The sequence below is a fragment of the Salvia splendens genome, chromosome 6 (assembly GCF_004379255.2).
Source record: "Salvia splendens isolate huo1 chromosome 6, SspV2, whole genome shotgun sequence".
NCBI lineage: Eukaryota > Viridiplantae > Streptophyta > Magnoliopsida > Lamiales > Lamiaceae > Salvia > Salvia splendens.
This window is the reverse complement of record NC_056037.1, coordinates 3,308,279-3,324,486: the sequence shown is the minus strand read 5'-3', so window position 1 is coordinate 3,324,486 and position 16,208 is coordinate 3,308,279. Positions and strand designations below refer to the sequence as shown.

The window sequence follows — 16,208 nt, the reverse complement described above, 5'->3', positions numbered from 1 at the left end:
AATATTGAAATATAGAGACAATACACATTCTGACATTATTCGTAACTGCATGCATATTTATAACTCTCCTGTATGTGTAGCCCCCTTCAAAAGCCCACTTCACGTGTCTTAACCTTCTCTCCAATTTGCCTAAGATTTATGACCACCCATTGAATACGATACTATGCGAATTCTATTTATAGATGAATTGAACAATTTTAGGTGATAGTACAAATTTATGCAAAAATTTTCTTATATTTTAAATGAGCAAGAGCATTTAGATAAGGATGAATATATTTTGGCTAAATTTATGTATTTTTTAAATTTAATTAATACTTAGATTGATTAAGCAAAGTAAGTACGGAGTATTTTTTTTATACTAGTATGTAATGGATTGCACTTCCTATTGTAGTTAGTTTTAAAAAAGTGAGACGGACATTTGATAATTTGCCTTTTTTAGAATGGTCACGTCAATATGATATCTAGCGTCTAAAATATTAATTAAAACTATTATTTATATAAAAATTTTACTCCATAAAATAATTACCAAGCTATCTGAAATCAGAAATAATTTGGCGTCGGTTAATACTACATCAAAATTAGTACGTAAAATCTTATTTTATGGAATACAGCATGTAATTCACAAAGCAAGTTTATGCTACCATATGCATCATTTTTCGAGGCTAGGCGCTAATCTAATTTAAATACAATTGAAATAACAACAACAGGCTATTTTGGCCTCACTTAATTTATATTATATTAATTTATGTCTAATAAATTACAATATTACATTGGAATTAGTATCTTGGGATCGGTCTCCATAGCTCATGCTGCCCACTATTAGCTCTAGGTTTGAGAGTTCAAACTTCGATGGATAAATATTTTCTTGATATAGATCGATTCAAGGAATTTATTCACGATTTATACATGAAATTAGTTTTGTAGCATCTCCAAATATTACAAGTAATCTATATTTATTTATTTATTTCAGATAAGTTTTGCCGGAATATATCAATTTATTGGAGTACTATTTGTTAATCGCAAATGAGACTTTTATCCTACTTATAAAATAGGAGAAAAGTCAAACTTCACAAATTGCACATGAAATCGTTTATCAAATTTTCGATGTTTCACATGTATTTCGTTTTTATTTATAATTAGATATCATCTATTTTTTTCAATTATTAACTGTTGGTGTTTCATGAATTAATTCAGTTATTAAAATCAGAATATATAACGTAATGTATAACAGTAAAATGTGCCGGATCGAACTATTGAGATGGAGGGGTATGGACCGTAATTTAAGACGGAAATTATTCAAAATAAGAAAGTTTTTTTTGTTCCTTTTTAAGTAGGATGTTTGAATATTTAGTCCAATTAAAAAAAATAATGTTTGTTAACCCTTTGACCGAAATTTACGAGATACACCTTGTATATAGGAAGACTATGTGTACTAGTTATACAAATTTTGCAGAGTAGGATTGGTATGAATAGTTATCAATATTCATACTAGTACTAAATATACTAAAATTAAATAAAAAAGTAATTAACGAACTCCTCTAACTCGTCTGGTATAACCTACGTGGCATCCTAGATTTGCATAAGATGCAGGCAAGATAATAAAGTTGGGCAAATTGATCTGGAAAAAGACAAATAAAACATCATTTTCAAGTCCTAAACACTAGTTCCATTTTCAGCAATCTCTATATAAACCCCTCCCCCCTTCAATCCCCCTCCACACATTCCCTTCCCTTTCCCCGATCTCACGAATTCCGTTTCCTAGATCCGTCACCATTCCCAATGAGTAGCAGCTGCGACCAGTCGTCGTCGAATCGCGACGACCTATTCTCGGGCCGTTGCGTGCTCGTAAACGGCCCGGTAATCGTGGGCGCGGGCCCCTCGGGTCTGGCGGTGGCGGCGGGGCTCAAGCAAGAGGGCGTGCCGCTGGTGATCCTGGAGCGCGCCACCTGCATTGCCTCGCTGTGGCAGAACCGGACCTACGACCGCCTCAAGCTCCACCTCCCGAAGCAGTTCTGCGAGCTCCCCTACGCCCCCTTTCCGGCGGACTTCCCGGAATACCCCTCGAAGCGCCACTTCATCGACTACCTCGAGTCCTACGCTAGAAGGTTCCAGATTGCTCCGCGCTTCAACGAGTCGGTTCTGTCCGCGAGCTATGACCGCGCCTGCGCACTCTGGCGCGTCAAGACCGTCTCCGGCTGCGGCGCCCCCTCCGTCGAGTACATCTGCCGCTGGCTGGTGGTGGCCAGCGGCGAGAACGCCGAGAAGGTGGTGCCGGAGTTCGAAGGGATGCATGAGTTCGGCGGCGGAGTGATGCATGCCTGCGATTACAAGTCAGGCGAGTTTTACAGAGGGAAGAAGGTTTTAGTCGTCGGATGCGGGAATTCCGGCATGGAAGTTTCACTCGATCTCTGCCACCACGGCGCGTCTCCATCCATGGTGGTCCGGAGCTCTGTGAGTCACTTTTTCTCTCTCAATACGTTATTTGTTTCAAAAAATTGATCGAACTATACATGTGAATCTACTACTTTAAGTATCTATATGTATGCCAATCTGATCAGGACAATTGCCTGACATACTAAAAGTTCTAAATTCTTTTCTATTTCTCTATAATTGAAAATACATTAAGTGTATTATAGACTTTTGGACCATATAATTATATTTGACTGCATTAATTAATTAAAGTCAAATCTGAATCTATTGTACTATTGAAGTGTGATATACTATACTAATCTAGTCCATATATCTTTGGTAAGGTTCATGTGTTGCCTAGAGAAATCTTGGGAAAGTCGACGTTCGAGTTGGGGGTGTTTCTGATGAAATGGCTGCCAGTTTGGGCAGTGGACATGATACTCCTAGCGGCAGCTAGGTTGATTCTCGGAAACATCGAGAAATACGGTCTGAAACGGCCGCCAATTGGGCCGTTACAGCTCAAGAACACGCAGGGCAAGACGCCAGTTCTTGACATCGGCACGTTGTCAAGAATTCGAAACGGCGACATCAAAATCGTCCCGGGAATCAAAAGATTCTTCCAAGGAGGAGCCGAGCTCGTCGACGGCCAACTTCTTGAGATAGATTCTGTTATCTTAGCTACAGGATATTCTAGCAACGTTCCGACATGGCTCAAGGTGAGAGAATCTTGCATCTTTTTATGTGTGTGAACAGTGGTCGGTTATACTTTTGTGCAGATTCATGTGACAGTTATGGAAGTTAGCTTCATTCTAGATTCTATTTTATGAATCTGGTCATTACAAGTTTTTTAATGAGCTGAGATAAAATAAATAGATAAAATAATGTTCAGGACATTTTTTCCCCTCTGCCTTTGTGTTTCTCAGAGTAGGAATTGATTTCTCCAAGAATAGGGAAGTGAGAAAACTGAGAAATGGATAAATGGGCACATGCAAGATTGATTTTTTTTAGCTTTGTGAAATTCCCTTTCTACCCCTGATCACAATTAGGAATCATCCTCACTGTTGCTCTAAAAAGGTCTCTTTTTTTCTTTATACACTTATAGTAATGTGATTGATTATTAATTGGGAGAATATTTATTTGCAGGAAAATGAATTCTTTTCAAAAGATGGGTTTCCAAACTCACCATTTCCCAATGGATGGAAGGGCAAATGTGGTCTATATGCAGTTGGTTTCACAAGGAGAGGGCTGTCTGGTGCATCTGTTGATGCTATCAAAGTTGCAAAAGACATCATCAAGATTTGGAAGACTGAAACCAAGCAGAAACATCACTCAGTCAAAGTGCTGTAGTAAAAAAATTATTGTCTTTAAACTTTTTGTTATTATCATGAAATGGGAGAGTAGCCCTCTCCATGAATAGTCCCAAATCAATTTTGTTTATGGGGCAGTTTTTTGTACAAATTAAGGAAGATGAGGCTTTTCCCCCTTTCTTTTTTTAGTGGTTAAGTTAAGTAAGTGATTCGTACAAAGTGTTGGATGGAATGTTTGGGATCATTTCTTTTTCTTTCAATTGGTCCATCTAGTGTTTAATAGTGTAAGTGATAGTGTATGTATCTATCTACAAGAACTTGGTCCATTTCTGGACCCAATAAATGTGACAGAGCCCCTATACCCATACTTCCCAGTATAAATAATTTATTTAATGTGATTCCGACTCTTCACTGTTTTTCTTTGGGAAGTACATTGGAAAACACTAGAGAGAGTCCATGTTAGCCAGCACATGGATAGAGCCCACACCAAGAAGAAGAGAGATTGTGCCATGGATTATGTTCTATGCCAAAATTCGAGGCTTGTGTTAGCATAAAGTCGTATATACTTATAACTCGTCACTCTCGTAGACCACAAATTAGATTGATTGGTAACTAAAATCTTGAATATCATAAACAGTACTCCCTTCGTTTCAATTTAGGAGTCCCGGTCACTTTTGTGCACTCATTTTATAAAAATGATAATAAATATTTAAAGTGGAAAAATGGTAAAGTAAGATAAAAAATAAAGTTTAGAAGACTCTATAAACAAAAAGAACAAAAGGAAAAAAAACAAAATCGTATATTTTCGACATGTGGTGCTCCTTGATTGGCCAATTCCATGCTGCTTGGACTGCTCTCAAGGCTGCGGAGGCGGCCTATTCCACATCTGCGCCTCAAATTCAGCCAAATGTTGTAATAAAAAGAATAGAGGGATCAAGCAATAGAAAGGGAGGTAGGAAGATGGGTAGTTGAAGGTGTGCATGGGGTGCATTTAAGGATTATAACCCAACATCCATTATTCCATGCTTTGAAGTTACGACACAAAGCAAGTCATTTTCAGTTTTCACAACCAGGTTCATATATTAAGTTCCAAGAAACTTATGGATGGATGAGAACCTTCATATAATCCAAATTTGAAATTTCCAATGTTATTTTATCATGTCAAACAAACTACTTTCATTACCCTATCTAGTTCCAAATTTGCTGGCTATTTATAACCAAATTGGGTAGCATGTCAATTTAAATTTATTGGTGGGATCAACTCAATATATAAGTCCATAACCGAATCATACCTTGATTGCATTATTCAAACCGACGAAATTCGTACTGGCTTGCACAAATATATTTGGGCTGAAACAAAAAATGACGGTTCCAACCAAATATTTGATCTTTAAAATTGTCCCACAATTAGAACCACTACATAAGTCGGCTGAGATATTAATCAACGTATCACTAATTGGTTTAAGATAGTACTCATGGCTTTTGGGTGGCAAAAATGAAACAAAATTCACTCATCGATGAATAATAGAACTGGAACAACATATATCAAAAATTGGTTATAAGATGGAACTCACATACTTCTATCGTCGTCAGATCTTGAGTAAATCAGTCGAACAAACTATGCATGCATGTTTTGCACAAGTGAATGAATATAACCAAATGACGAATGTGAACAAGAGAATCTAGAAGATATAGAGAATGAAAAGCATAACATGCACACATATATAGAAAGACAACCCACATGAGTTCCCATGCTTTGAGTGATACAACCATGGTAACGAACTCCCAAGAATTAATTAGCCTCTCCTCTAATGCTTCACCACCACACACAATAAATTAGAAAAAAAACAAAAATAGGTGAATCTCAAATCTTGATCAACTTAAAAACAAACAGTCAGAAGAGACATGGTAGTGTCCTTCCCTATTGAGATTTCAAATGTTTCTATTTAGTCATTTGATTTATTATTTTTGTCAACTATGAAAGTATCAATGTTAGACATCTATACTACCAAGAGAAAGAGAAACACATGGGGAATATATCACCCATCCCTTCTTGCCTTGCATTTGAGCTCTGTTTTCAAAATGTCAACAACATGCTACTAAATGCATCCCATGAATTCAAGTTTATATAAGTCGACCAACATATCCAAAACTCTACATATATGTCTGATTAAGGAACTGACAATATAAGTACATTTTTTTTATCAGAATTAAAGGCTCAATAGTAAGATCTGTGAGCAAAGAACAAATAAAATTTTAGCCAAAAAAAAACAAGTAAAACACAAAAAAAAACACCCTCCTCCCACCATCACTTATAGGTCATTAATATCCTAATTTATTTTTAATATTTTTAATAATCTAATTCTCACATACATTCTTCAGTTCTGATTATAGCTATGGTTCTCATATGAGATTTCTGATTCTTAGTTTTTCTTTTTCTGTCGAATGTTTTTCAATCCGTTTCTGAGCAATTCAATCCTTACATTTTTATGAACTCTTTTCGGCATTTAAAGTGCTAAAATTAACAGGTTAGAAATGTTTTCTTTTTTGAGACAAACTGGTTATAGCCGCCGATGCATCTCTTGTTTTATTTTTAAATTTAATTTTATGTTTGTAAAAAATAATTACTTGTATTACTATATGTGCATTTAGAGTGTGATTTAATTCTTATGGATTAGAGCAGATCCTCTCTAATTTTATATTATCAGGTAGTGCTTTGTATTATACTTTTGTGCTTGGACTATTTACATTTCACTAATTCAAGTTAGAGTGATGTGCATGATGCAGCCACAAATTATTATAAAGAGACTCGTTTATCTGAAGTTTTAAATTTCTCAAGCATAATCATATTTAAATTCATAATAATCTTATTAATAATGCATTATAGAGCCACAACCTTCCATAAAATTGGAATGATACAAAGAAGATTAGCATGACCCCTTAGTCCCCTACGCAAGGATAACACGTATAAATCGATGGTCCAAAAAAAATTTCTTTCTAATTTTGTTTTTTTTTTCAATTAACAAGATAGCATTGTGTTCTTAAGCATATTTTATGATCCCATTTTCAGTATAATTCAGATTTTTTTTACATTTAGGGTTTTAACAAACTGTCCAATTAAACAAATCCGACCACAAAAAAGGTGAATAAAATTATTGGAAAATTTTACCCACTTTTGAATTTAATATATATTTGTTACTAACAATTAAATAAATCATAGTTATTAAAAATTAAATTATGCCTCACTTTTGAATTTACCAATCTAATAAAAATCATACTGTATTAAATTTTAAAAAGAATCATATATCCTGATTCAGTATTATGAACTCTCTAAGTCAAAATTAAACCAAAACATACAAAATTTAAAATAATACTCATTTTATAAAATATTTATGTTTGAGGCTGTTGGTGGATTTTGAGATCATGCATTTGGTTGATGCAGTTTTTTTTCCTCTTGTATTAGTCATGCATTCTTGCTAAGCCTCACAAACTCATTAAAGTCAGGGTAGTTTATGTTCAACTTTTTTTATTTTTTGAAAGAACAATAGATCTTAGAGAGTATTTATATCTACCATGCTTTCTTTTCTATCCTTAAAAACTCATTACTTTGAGGGCGGGGGGGGGGGGGGGGGGGGGGGGGGGGGGGGGGGGGGCTAAATATATGTAACATTCCCATCCAATTTTCTAATATACAGTCAAGAAAATGCAACATGTAGAAAGTACTCCTCTTTTTGTAGTGCCCTCTTCGATACGGCAATGAAAATCTTTTTAGTTCTGGTTATTCTATTAGTTATTTTTATTCAAAAATATCGCTCTTAGAATCACAAGATCACAGAAGGATACTCAGTTTATTGAAAATCAATGAATTACCTGAAAATTCTCCAATATTAAGAACTCATTGTTATTCTGGAGACGATGATTTGGGAAATCATACACTTCATGAACACCAATACCATCATTGGCATTTCCATGTAAATATTTTTCAGACGACTCGTTTCTCTTGCAGTTTTTGGTGGGATGGAAGACATAAAGCTTTTGATGTGTTCTATGCAAAAAAGGGACAGATTTGCCAAACTGGATTGGGTATTAACGTGTGTAGTTGGATCGTTGAGGATAACAGATTTTATTTTAGTCCTTCTGAAGAACATGAATTAGACATGAGAAAAATGAACGATTGGGATGAGAGTGATTTTTGTAAAGAAAATTAAGTAGTAGTACAATAATTTTGCTACCCTTATATGTCGTGAACCAAATTCTTCATATGAAATATGGTGTGGAAATGCTTGCATTTATTAATTAATTTATAAGATATCACTGTGTTCTAGTTCTATATTTGCGAATAGTAATCATATTACTAGTATTATTTATGTCCTTCATATTCGCTAGGTTTTAAAAAATAAAAAATTACAAAAAATCATACTAATGAAGTCAAATTTCATAATCTTAAAAATTAGTCTAAAAAAATATGTAATTTGAATTTATTATGAACTATCCCATGACAAAAAATTTAGATGAAATTATATCTAATTTAGAAGTTGATAAATCATATATGGACACCACCGTCTATTTATAAACAAAAAACAATGTCGTCGTTTAGTTGAAAAACACCATTAATATATTATACGTAGCCAACCATATTTTCTATCACGGAATAATTTAGAACAAAATCTTAATTTCATTAATTGTTCTATCAATTTTTAAAATGGCAGGATGGACCAAATTTGGCAAACTTAATACTCCATTTGTTCCTGAAAAAGTATGGACATTTACTTTGACACATATTTTAATTTATAATTGATAAAGTAAAAAAAAACAGAAAGAAAAAGTAATTAAGCCATGTTTGGTAGACAGGAAAGTAAAGTTGGCAAGGAAAATGATTTCTTAGAAACTGAATCTCGGGAATATGATTCATAATAACTTTACTTTCTCGTGTTTAGAAAATATCAAGATTTTAAATTTTATACATTTAAACACAAAACTAAATATATTCTCCTACTTATATAAAAAACCATAATATAAAATTTTTAATAAATTATTAATTACAAATTATAATAATTTTATTATTATATTTATTATTTGTTTAAATATGGATATCCATCGTGATATATAATAATATGATTGTAATTATAGTTGCATGGAGTATTATAATCATAAATGAGTACAATCATAAATATGATAATTATAATTATGATTATAATTGAATAAATTTTATAATTTGAAACTTCACTAGGACTTTATTTTTTTATACTACTTAATATATAAAATAATAATTATTCTTTATTATTATATACATTATACTATTATATACTCCATCCGTCCCATTTAAGATGACACGTTTTCCTTTTTAGTTTATCTCAACTAAGATGACACAATTACTTTTTTGGAAACTTTCTCTTTCCAATTAAAATATCCAACCACTTTTTCTCACTCCTATTAAATTATTCATCTTTCATTTTCTCTCTATTTTAATATTTACATCCACATTTCTCTCTCCAATTAAACACATTAACTCATAACTCATAAAATCTCGTGCCAGCCAAGGAATTGGTCATCTTAGCCGGGACGGAGGGAGTAGTTATATTTTAATTATTATTATGATAATAAAAAGTATATATAAATATTATAGTAATATAGTTATAATTATGGTAATTTTAATTAAAATTATTTATTATAGCAAAATTAAGTATGATTTATAATTTTAAATTACTTTTAATAGATTGTAATTAATAATAATAATAATAATATATTGCATTAAATATGTAAGAATCCTAAAATTGAGAAAAAGAATACCTAAGAAAAATTAAGATTCAAAATCCTGAAAAGTTGTACTAACTTTCCTTATTTTCGAGATTCTAATTACTTTCTCGGTTTGATTAAAACCGAAACAAACACATGAATTTAAAATTTAAGAAATCAGATTACTTTCCTAACCAATGACCTTCACAAAATGTTCTAAACTTTGAACGTTTTTCATCCAATGCCCCCAAGAAAAATCCGATCACATGAGGATATTACAATTGAATTTAATTATTTTTAATATAAAAAAACATAATTATTGAAAATTTTTAAAATAAAAAACTAAACTCTTTAAAATTAAAGAAAATAAATATACATATAGATGAGAAAAGGTGGAAGTTTTATAATTGAAACGGATTACTACATTTGATCAACATTTTCTTTGATATCTCTACATAGCTTCATCACACTTGCACAGTTACCGGAATCCGAGCTGATTAAGCTGAAAAAGATGATCGGAAAATGCAAATACTGAGTAAATTAGCCTCAGCCACCACCCACCAAGTCGTGTAATTGAAGCAAAAAAACGAATCCCAAACCCCCCACACACTCGCACACTATTCCCAAATCAAAAATCTCAAATCAAATCCCCCAATTCCCAATTCCGGCAATGCCACCCGCCGCCGCCATCCCTTCCCTCTGCGTACTTACCCTCTTCTCCATCCTGCTTTTCCTCTCCCTCACCACCGCCCCCCGCCGCCCCCCGTCGCCGTCGCTCTTCCCCAGCGGCCACCGCCTCCTCCTCCACGACAACCAGACCGCTCCCGCCCCGTCCCCGCCCAGACTAGCTTACCTCATCTCCGGATCCGCCAACGATTCGGGGCGGGTCCTCCGCCTCCTCCACTCCGTGTACCACCCCAGGAACCAGTATCTCCTCCACCTCGATCGCTCTGCTAGCCAATCCGAGCGCGACGCATTGGCCGCCACCGTCGAATCGGCGCCGCTTTTCAGGGCAGCGGTGAATGTTCATGTTGTTGGCAATGCGGATTATGTCCTCTCCAATGGGCCTTCGGCGCTCTCCTCCACGCTTCACGGCGCCTCTGTTTTGCTCCGTTTGTCGGACAAGTGGGACTGGTTTATCACTCTCTCTGCTGCTGATTACCCGCTTGTCACTCAAGATGGTAACTTTATTTGATTGCTTAACATTCTTTATATTTCTGTGCCTTGTTTTAGGGTTTATTCACAGTTAGTGTTCTTGACAATTTGCAATTGGTAGTTGCTTGGCAATCAAAATGACAACTCTATGTCATAGTTGTTTCTGTTGTGTGTGTGGTGTGCTTTGAGTTAAGCTAGTTGATGTGTTAGTTACCTAATATGGTCCTCGTAGCCTCATTGTATGTTTATCTTGGCTTCGTTGGCTGTCGATTACTAGATCAAGTTTGGTATTGTTTGGGATTCTAGATTTTGCTGCTTCGACTATTGGTTGTTTTGTGCATTTAGTATGTGTGTTCTTCCGCATTTTTATGGATATGCGTTTGGATTGCTTCATTTTGCGTATTGGAGGGGAATTGGGCCACTAACTTTTCTGCTAGACAGATATGAGGTACTACCATATATACTTCTTTTGTGTTTGAAAAATGCAAATGCGAGTGTTACAACTGAACTTTGTTGTAGTTGGTGTATGTAAGTTCAACAAGCTCTGTGTTTATTGTCAATCTAATACTTGAGCTTTTGCAATTGATAGTTGCTTGGCAATCAAAGCATTAGCTCCATACCCTAGTTGTTTCTGTTGTGTGTGTGTGTGTGTGCTTGGAGTTAAGTTAGTGGATGTGTTATATTTTTAGTTTGCTACATTCTTTAGCTTCTTTTAGCTATGCGTTTATTGTGGATATGATATTCTAGAGCTTTTTCAATTGATAGTTGCTTGGGAATAAAGACAGTAGCTTTATATCCTTGATGTTTCAGTTGTGTGTGTGTGTGAGCGTGCACGCTAAGTTAGTGGATGTGTTAGTTACTTGTGACTTACCTGATCTGGTCTTTGTAAGCTCAATGTATGTTTTTCACGGCTTTTATGGTTGCCGGTTACTATATCAAGTTTGGTACCGTATGGGATATAGATTTGATGCATTCTCAAAGCTGTTTCAACTAGTGGTTGTTTTGTGTATTTAGTAGTATGTGTTTTCTTGAGCATTTAATGGATATACGTTTAGATTGCTTCATTTTTCGTATAAGTTGGAACCATATACTTCTTTTGTGTGTGACATATGTGACTATGTGAGTGTTACAAACTTACGACTGAAGTTTGTTGCAGTTGGTATGTGAATTCGATAAGCAGTTTTGGCTTATATAGTGTTGCACATATATATGCATTGCATACAAATTCGTTTAAAATCAAGATGGCTTCCCCCATCCCAGTTACACCATTTTAAGCAAAAAAACAGTAGTTTCATGTACATGTATGTGTTCCAATAAAGGCTTACTAAACCATCTACTTCGACACATTGATGTGTCCGTTTTTTCGAAGTTGACATAGGATTTGTTGATTCTTCCAGGTCTATAAACTTCATATTTTTGTAATTTCATAGTTTTCTTGTTACAACATTTGTGATGTGGAGCTTTTGTCTGCAGATCTTCTGCACATATTGTCATATCTACCTAGGAATCTTAATTTTGTGAATCATACAAGCTACATCGGCTGGAGGGAGTAAGTTTTCTTCATTTTCAGAACTTCCTTGAAAATGCATTAGTTTTCTCTAGCAGTTCTTATCGATGTTTCTTTTCGTGTACTTTTATCTTAGATCGAGGAAATTGAAGCCAATAATAGTAGATACTGCACTCTACCTTACTGACAACATCGAGACGTTTTTTGCAACTCAAAATCGACCACTCCCAGATGCCTATCGCTTATTCACAGGTTTGTTGAATTCTCATTGTTTTATTTGGCAACGAAAATGAAGAAAGGGACGATAAATTGTAAAATACAGGTTAAGACTGCGTGATCAAATAGTATTGAACACCAAACATACCATTACGTATGGATTTGGATCCGTAAATTGGACAATCGTAATGAATCTCAGTTTCGTTAGACCATCTTACACAAGTTTTTTTGTTTTTGTATGAGAGTTATAAAGAACATCTTGTTTATGTTGCTTCTAGGTTCATCGATGGCTCTATTGAGTCGAAATTTCGTTGAGTTCTGCATCTTGGGAACAGACAACGTACCAAGAACTCTGCTGATGTACCTCTCCAACACACCGAAACCAACTTCCGTCTACTTCCCCACCCTTCTGTGCAACTCCCGTCAATTCAAACGGACAACAATCAACCACAGCTTGCTTTTCTCCTCTCTCGACTCCAGGCAGCGGATCCGCCAGCTCAACTCCAGTGACTTCCAGGAACTGGTCCAGAGCGGAGCAGCCTTCGCCTCAGCCTTTCCCCAGAACGATCCCATTTTGGACCGTATCGATCTAGAGTTCCTGCAGCGTTCTCCCAACAAACCAGTGCCCGGTGGCTGGTGTTTAGGTGACTCCGGTGACCATAAATGCAGCGTTTGGGGTGATTCCGACGTTCTAAGGCCCGGCCAAGGAGCTAGAAGGCTCGAAAAACGACTGGTTCGGCTTCTGTCGAAGGAACTGACTCAATGTTTGGACGAGTAATCCATGCTTCTGAATCTGATCTGTGGCGATTTTTTTAATATTGCTAAATGCATTTTTACTTAACTAATTCAAAATCTCTCCAAAAATAACTTCTACCAATTCTTTAAGGCGACCCTAGTTGTTGTGGGCTTTGGCTTAGGCTATAGCTTTTCTTTCAAATAGGAAATGTAGTTACTAAACTGTTGACCAGAGAGGAAGCGTGTTTAACAATCAAGTCACGCTTCATCAATTTAACAAGAATATCTAACCATATAATTTATCTTTTGTCTTTTAATATATAGCTACATGTTGGAGCCAAAGTTTTAATAATAACGAGTGTTTGATTAAATATATTTGGAAAAGCTTGTATGTTAATTTTTATCCAATATTTTAATTGAGCGTATAATTACGATGCTCTTTCCATTTAAGTCTTATTTTATATTCTTCCGTTATTATTAGTGGCTTACATGATTTGGGCACGTAATTTAATGAAGTATTGTGTAAATGTTAAGTGATGTATGAATTTTTTTATATATAAAATTTACTCCATATATTAATTGTTGAGTTATTCGGACTAATCTATAGGTTTTAAGCAATTTAACCTTACTCCTTTTTTATTGGGCCTAAATCAAACATTAGTTTTAATTTACCTAGAAAATCTCACATTTTGTATATTTAATTTCATTTGCATAATAAAAAATATTAAATGAGTAATAGAAAAGATGATATTTATAAATCAATATAATATAATCATAAAAAACCACACACTTGAATAATAAATTATATATTAGATTAAAAATGTGAGAGGCGTTGGTGTTGTTGTAACAAAACAAAAGTAAGACACAATACTCCTACAAAATTAGCCTAATTTATTTGGCAATTAAATCTTAGCTAGGGTTACTGCTGGCCGCTGGGCATGGATGCATGTAGCCTTTAGGGCATTAGGATGAATTTTGCGACCCTCGCAATGAAAACATATGGTCGAAGGGTATGTTGGGCCTCGACCAGCATAACCTTCAACAAATTATCCATGATTGGTGCAATAAAAACCAAAAAAAGCAGCGGAACAATAAAATTATCCATGATTGGTGCAATAAAAACCAAAAAAAGCAGCGGAACAATAAAATTATCCATGATTGGTGCAATAAAAACCAAAAAAAGCAGGGTATGTTGGAACAATTTGTAATGCACTCAGTGTGATCCAAATTGGAAGAGATAACAATCCTAAGTTAATTTCTTATTTATTTATTTATTTTAAGGATTATTTTGAGTTATCTATAAGACGGTGATTTTTTTTTCGTCTTAGTTAAATCTGTTTCATTCTTATCCCATTATAAATTCGGTATCGGAGAAATTCCAATTATGAGAAAAAATAGTGAAATTCCTATATTTGTTATCACTTATCAGTTATGAAAAGTATATAAATATAATCATAAATCTCATTTGCCACGTTTTACCAATATAAAAGCGGAATTGGAGAAATTGGGACAAAATTAGTGAATCCTATCAATTGTGTTTGACGGAAAAAATCAATTAATTTAGTGGCAATGCATATTAATCGTTTCACGAAGAATATTTTGACTCTAGATTGTTCTCGTAAATATAAACTCCTTATTCAATTTTTTAATTTTAGTTGTTATGCACTTTTATTCTTAGTACCATAGTCATTAATTTTATTGGTAATATGTCACTACTTCACATGAACTAATTTTTATGCAAGAGCACACCAAGAGAATTTATCATTGTCTTTTTCAGTGATTATCATCAATAAAAGCCTAATTTAAATGACAACAACAAGGCTTCACAAGACTATTCATAGAGAGCTTTTGGAGTTTAATCTCACGTGTAATAAAATGTTCGAATTGTGCATTTTATGAAATTGAGATGTGATCCATGTACATTTTATGAAATTTGTGACACTGTCATATCTAAAACTAGACATACCTAGCTACAAAATTTTATGCAAGAAACACCAAAAGAATATATCGTTGCCATTAAGATATGTTACCAACTTTTAAAATCACAAAAGGTTATATATATATATATAGGGAGATGATCAAAATAAGTATGTGTTTAAATTCAGAAATGCAGACCAAATCTCAGCCCTAGGATTAGATGATCTAATGGTCAATAATTAACCAAAAACACGGAAGGTCATAATTAAGCAATTTTAGGTCATATTATAATATTTGGATTTAATGTCATACTAAGATCGTTTTAGGTCATGCTTTGTTAGCATGACCTACAAATTACCTAATTATGACCTAAAAGTGCCCTAATTATGATATTGTTCTGCGTTTCTGTATTTAAATCCAGTTTTGCATAGATCAAAACCCTATATATATATATATATATATATATATATATATATATGAGAGAAACAGTATTTGCGATTGTCACCAATAATGTCCACGTTTTTATGACAATTTTGAGACATCACAAAGCTTTCCGTAGAGAGATTTTTGAGTTCAATCTCACGTAATATAATAATTCAAATACTATGATCACATCATATGTGATTCTAAAAACATAAAAATGAGATGCAATCAATGTTAACATTTTATGAAATTTGTGACATTTTTTATCATATCTAAAACTAGACATAACATAGACGTATGTACAAATATGCTTACTCAATTAATCACACTCCAACATCATCTAATCGTGCTAAGGTCGTACCATAATAATGCTATGATTATTAAACAAAAAGACAACTTAATCACTATGGTTTGGCTACTACCCTACATGAAAGTGCAATTATTATAAATATTAGAGGAATAATCCTTTTTCCAGTACGAACTTTCATTTTCTGAATTAATGATTTCCTTCATAAAAGAATAAAATAATAAACAAATAATTTCCCCCCTCAAACTATTGCTTCCATATGGCAAAAATTCCATCATCATATAAGGTCAAATAGTATCAATAATAATGCTAAAAAAATAATACTACATGGCAAGAAATTCCATGACATTTATAATGCATTATTTGAACATGGACAAATATGGATGTGGACATATTAAATAATATAGGAAAACAGTATATGTTCAATCAATCTTAATATTGTTCGAACAAAATCAAGTAAGTGGGACACCATGTTCTCATCACCATATTATTTGTG

General features: G+C 34.0%; 2 protein-coding genes across 2 annotated transcripts; both read left to right on the top strand.

Annotated features, from left to right (window-relative positions):
- Positions 1-1,779: 1,779 nt before the first annotated feature.
- LOC121807950 (probable indole-3-pyruvate monooxygenase YUCCA3) lies at positions 1,780-4,045 on the top strand. Its single transcript, XM_042208288.1, has 3 exons — positions 1,780-2,451; positions 2,754-3,125; positions 3,553-4,045. Exons 1-3 carry the CDS (start codon positions 1,780-1,782, stop codon positions 3,754-3,756), a joined length of 1,248 nt encoding a protein of 415 aa, XP_042064222.1. The 3' UTR covers positions 3,757-4,045.
- A 5,833-nt stretch (positions 4,046-9,878) lies between these two features.
- On the top strand, positions 9,879-13,462 carry LOC121809961 (beta-glucuronosyltransferase GlcAT14A-like). The gene is made up of 4 exons (XM_042210824.1): positions 9,879-10,633; positions 12,081-12,156; positions 12,251-12,366; positions 12,609-13,462. Exons 1-4 carry the CDS (start codon positions 10,123-10,125, stop codon positions 13,106-13,108), a joined length of 1,203 nt encoding a protein of 400 aa, XP_042066758.1. The 5' UTR covers positions 9,879-10,122; the 3' UTR covers positions 13,109-13,462.
- Positions 13,463-16,208: the final 2,746 nt, after the last annotated feature.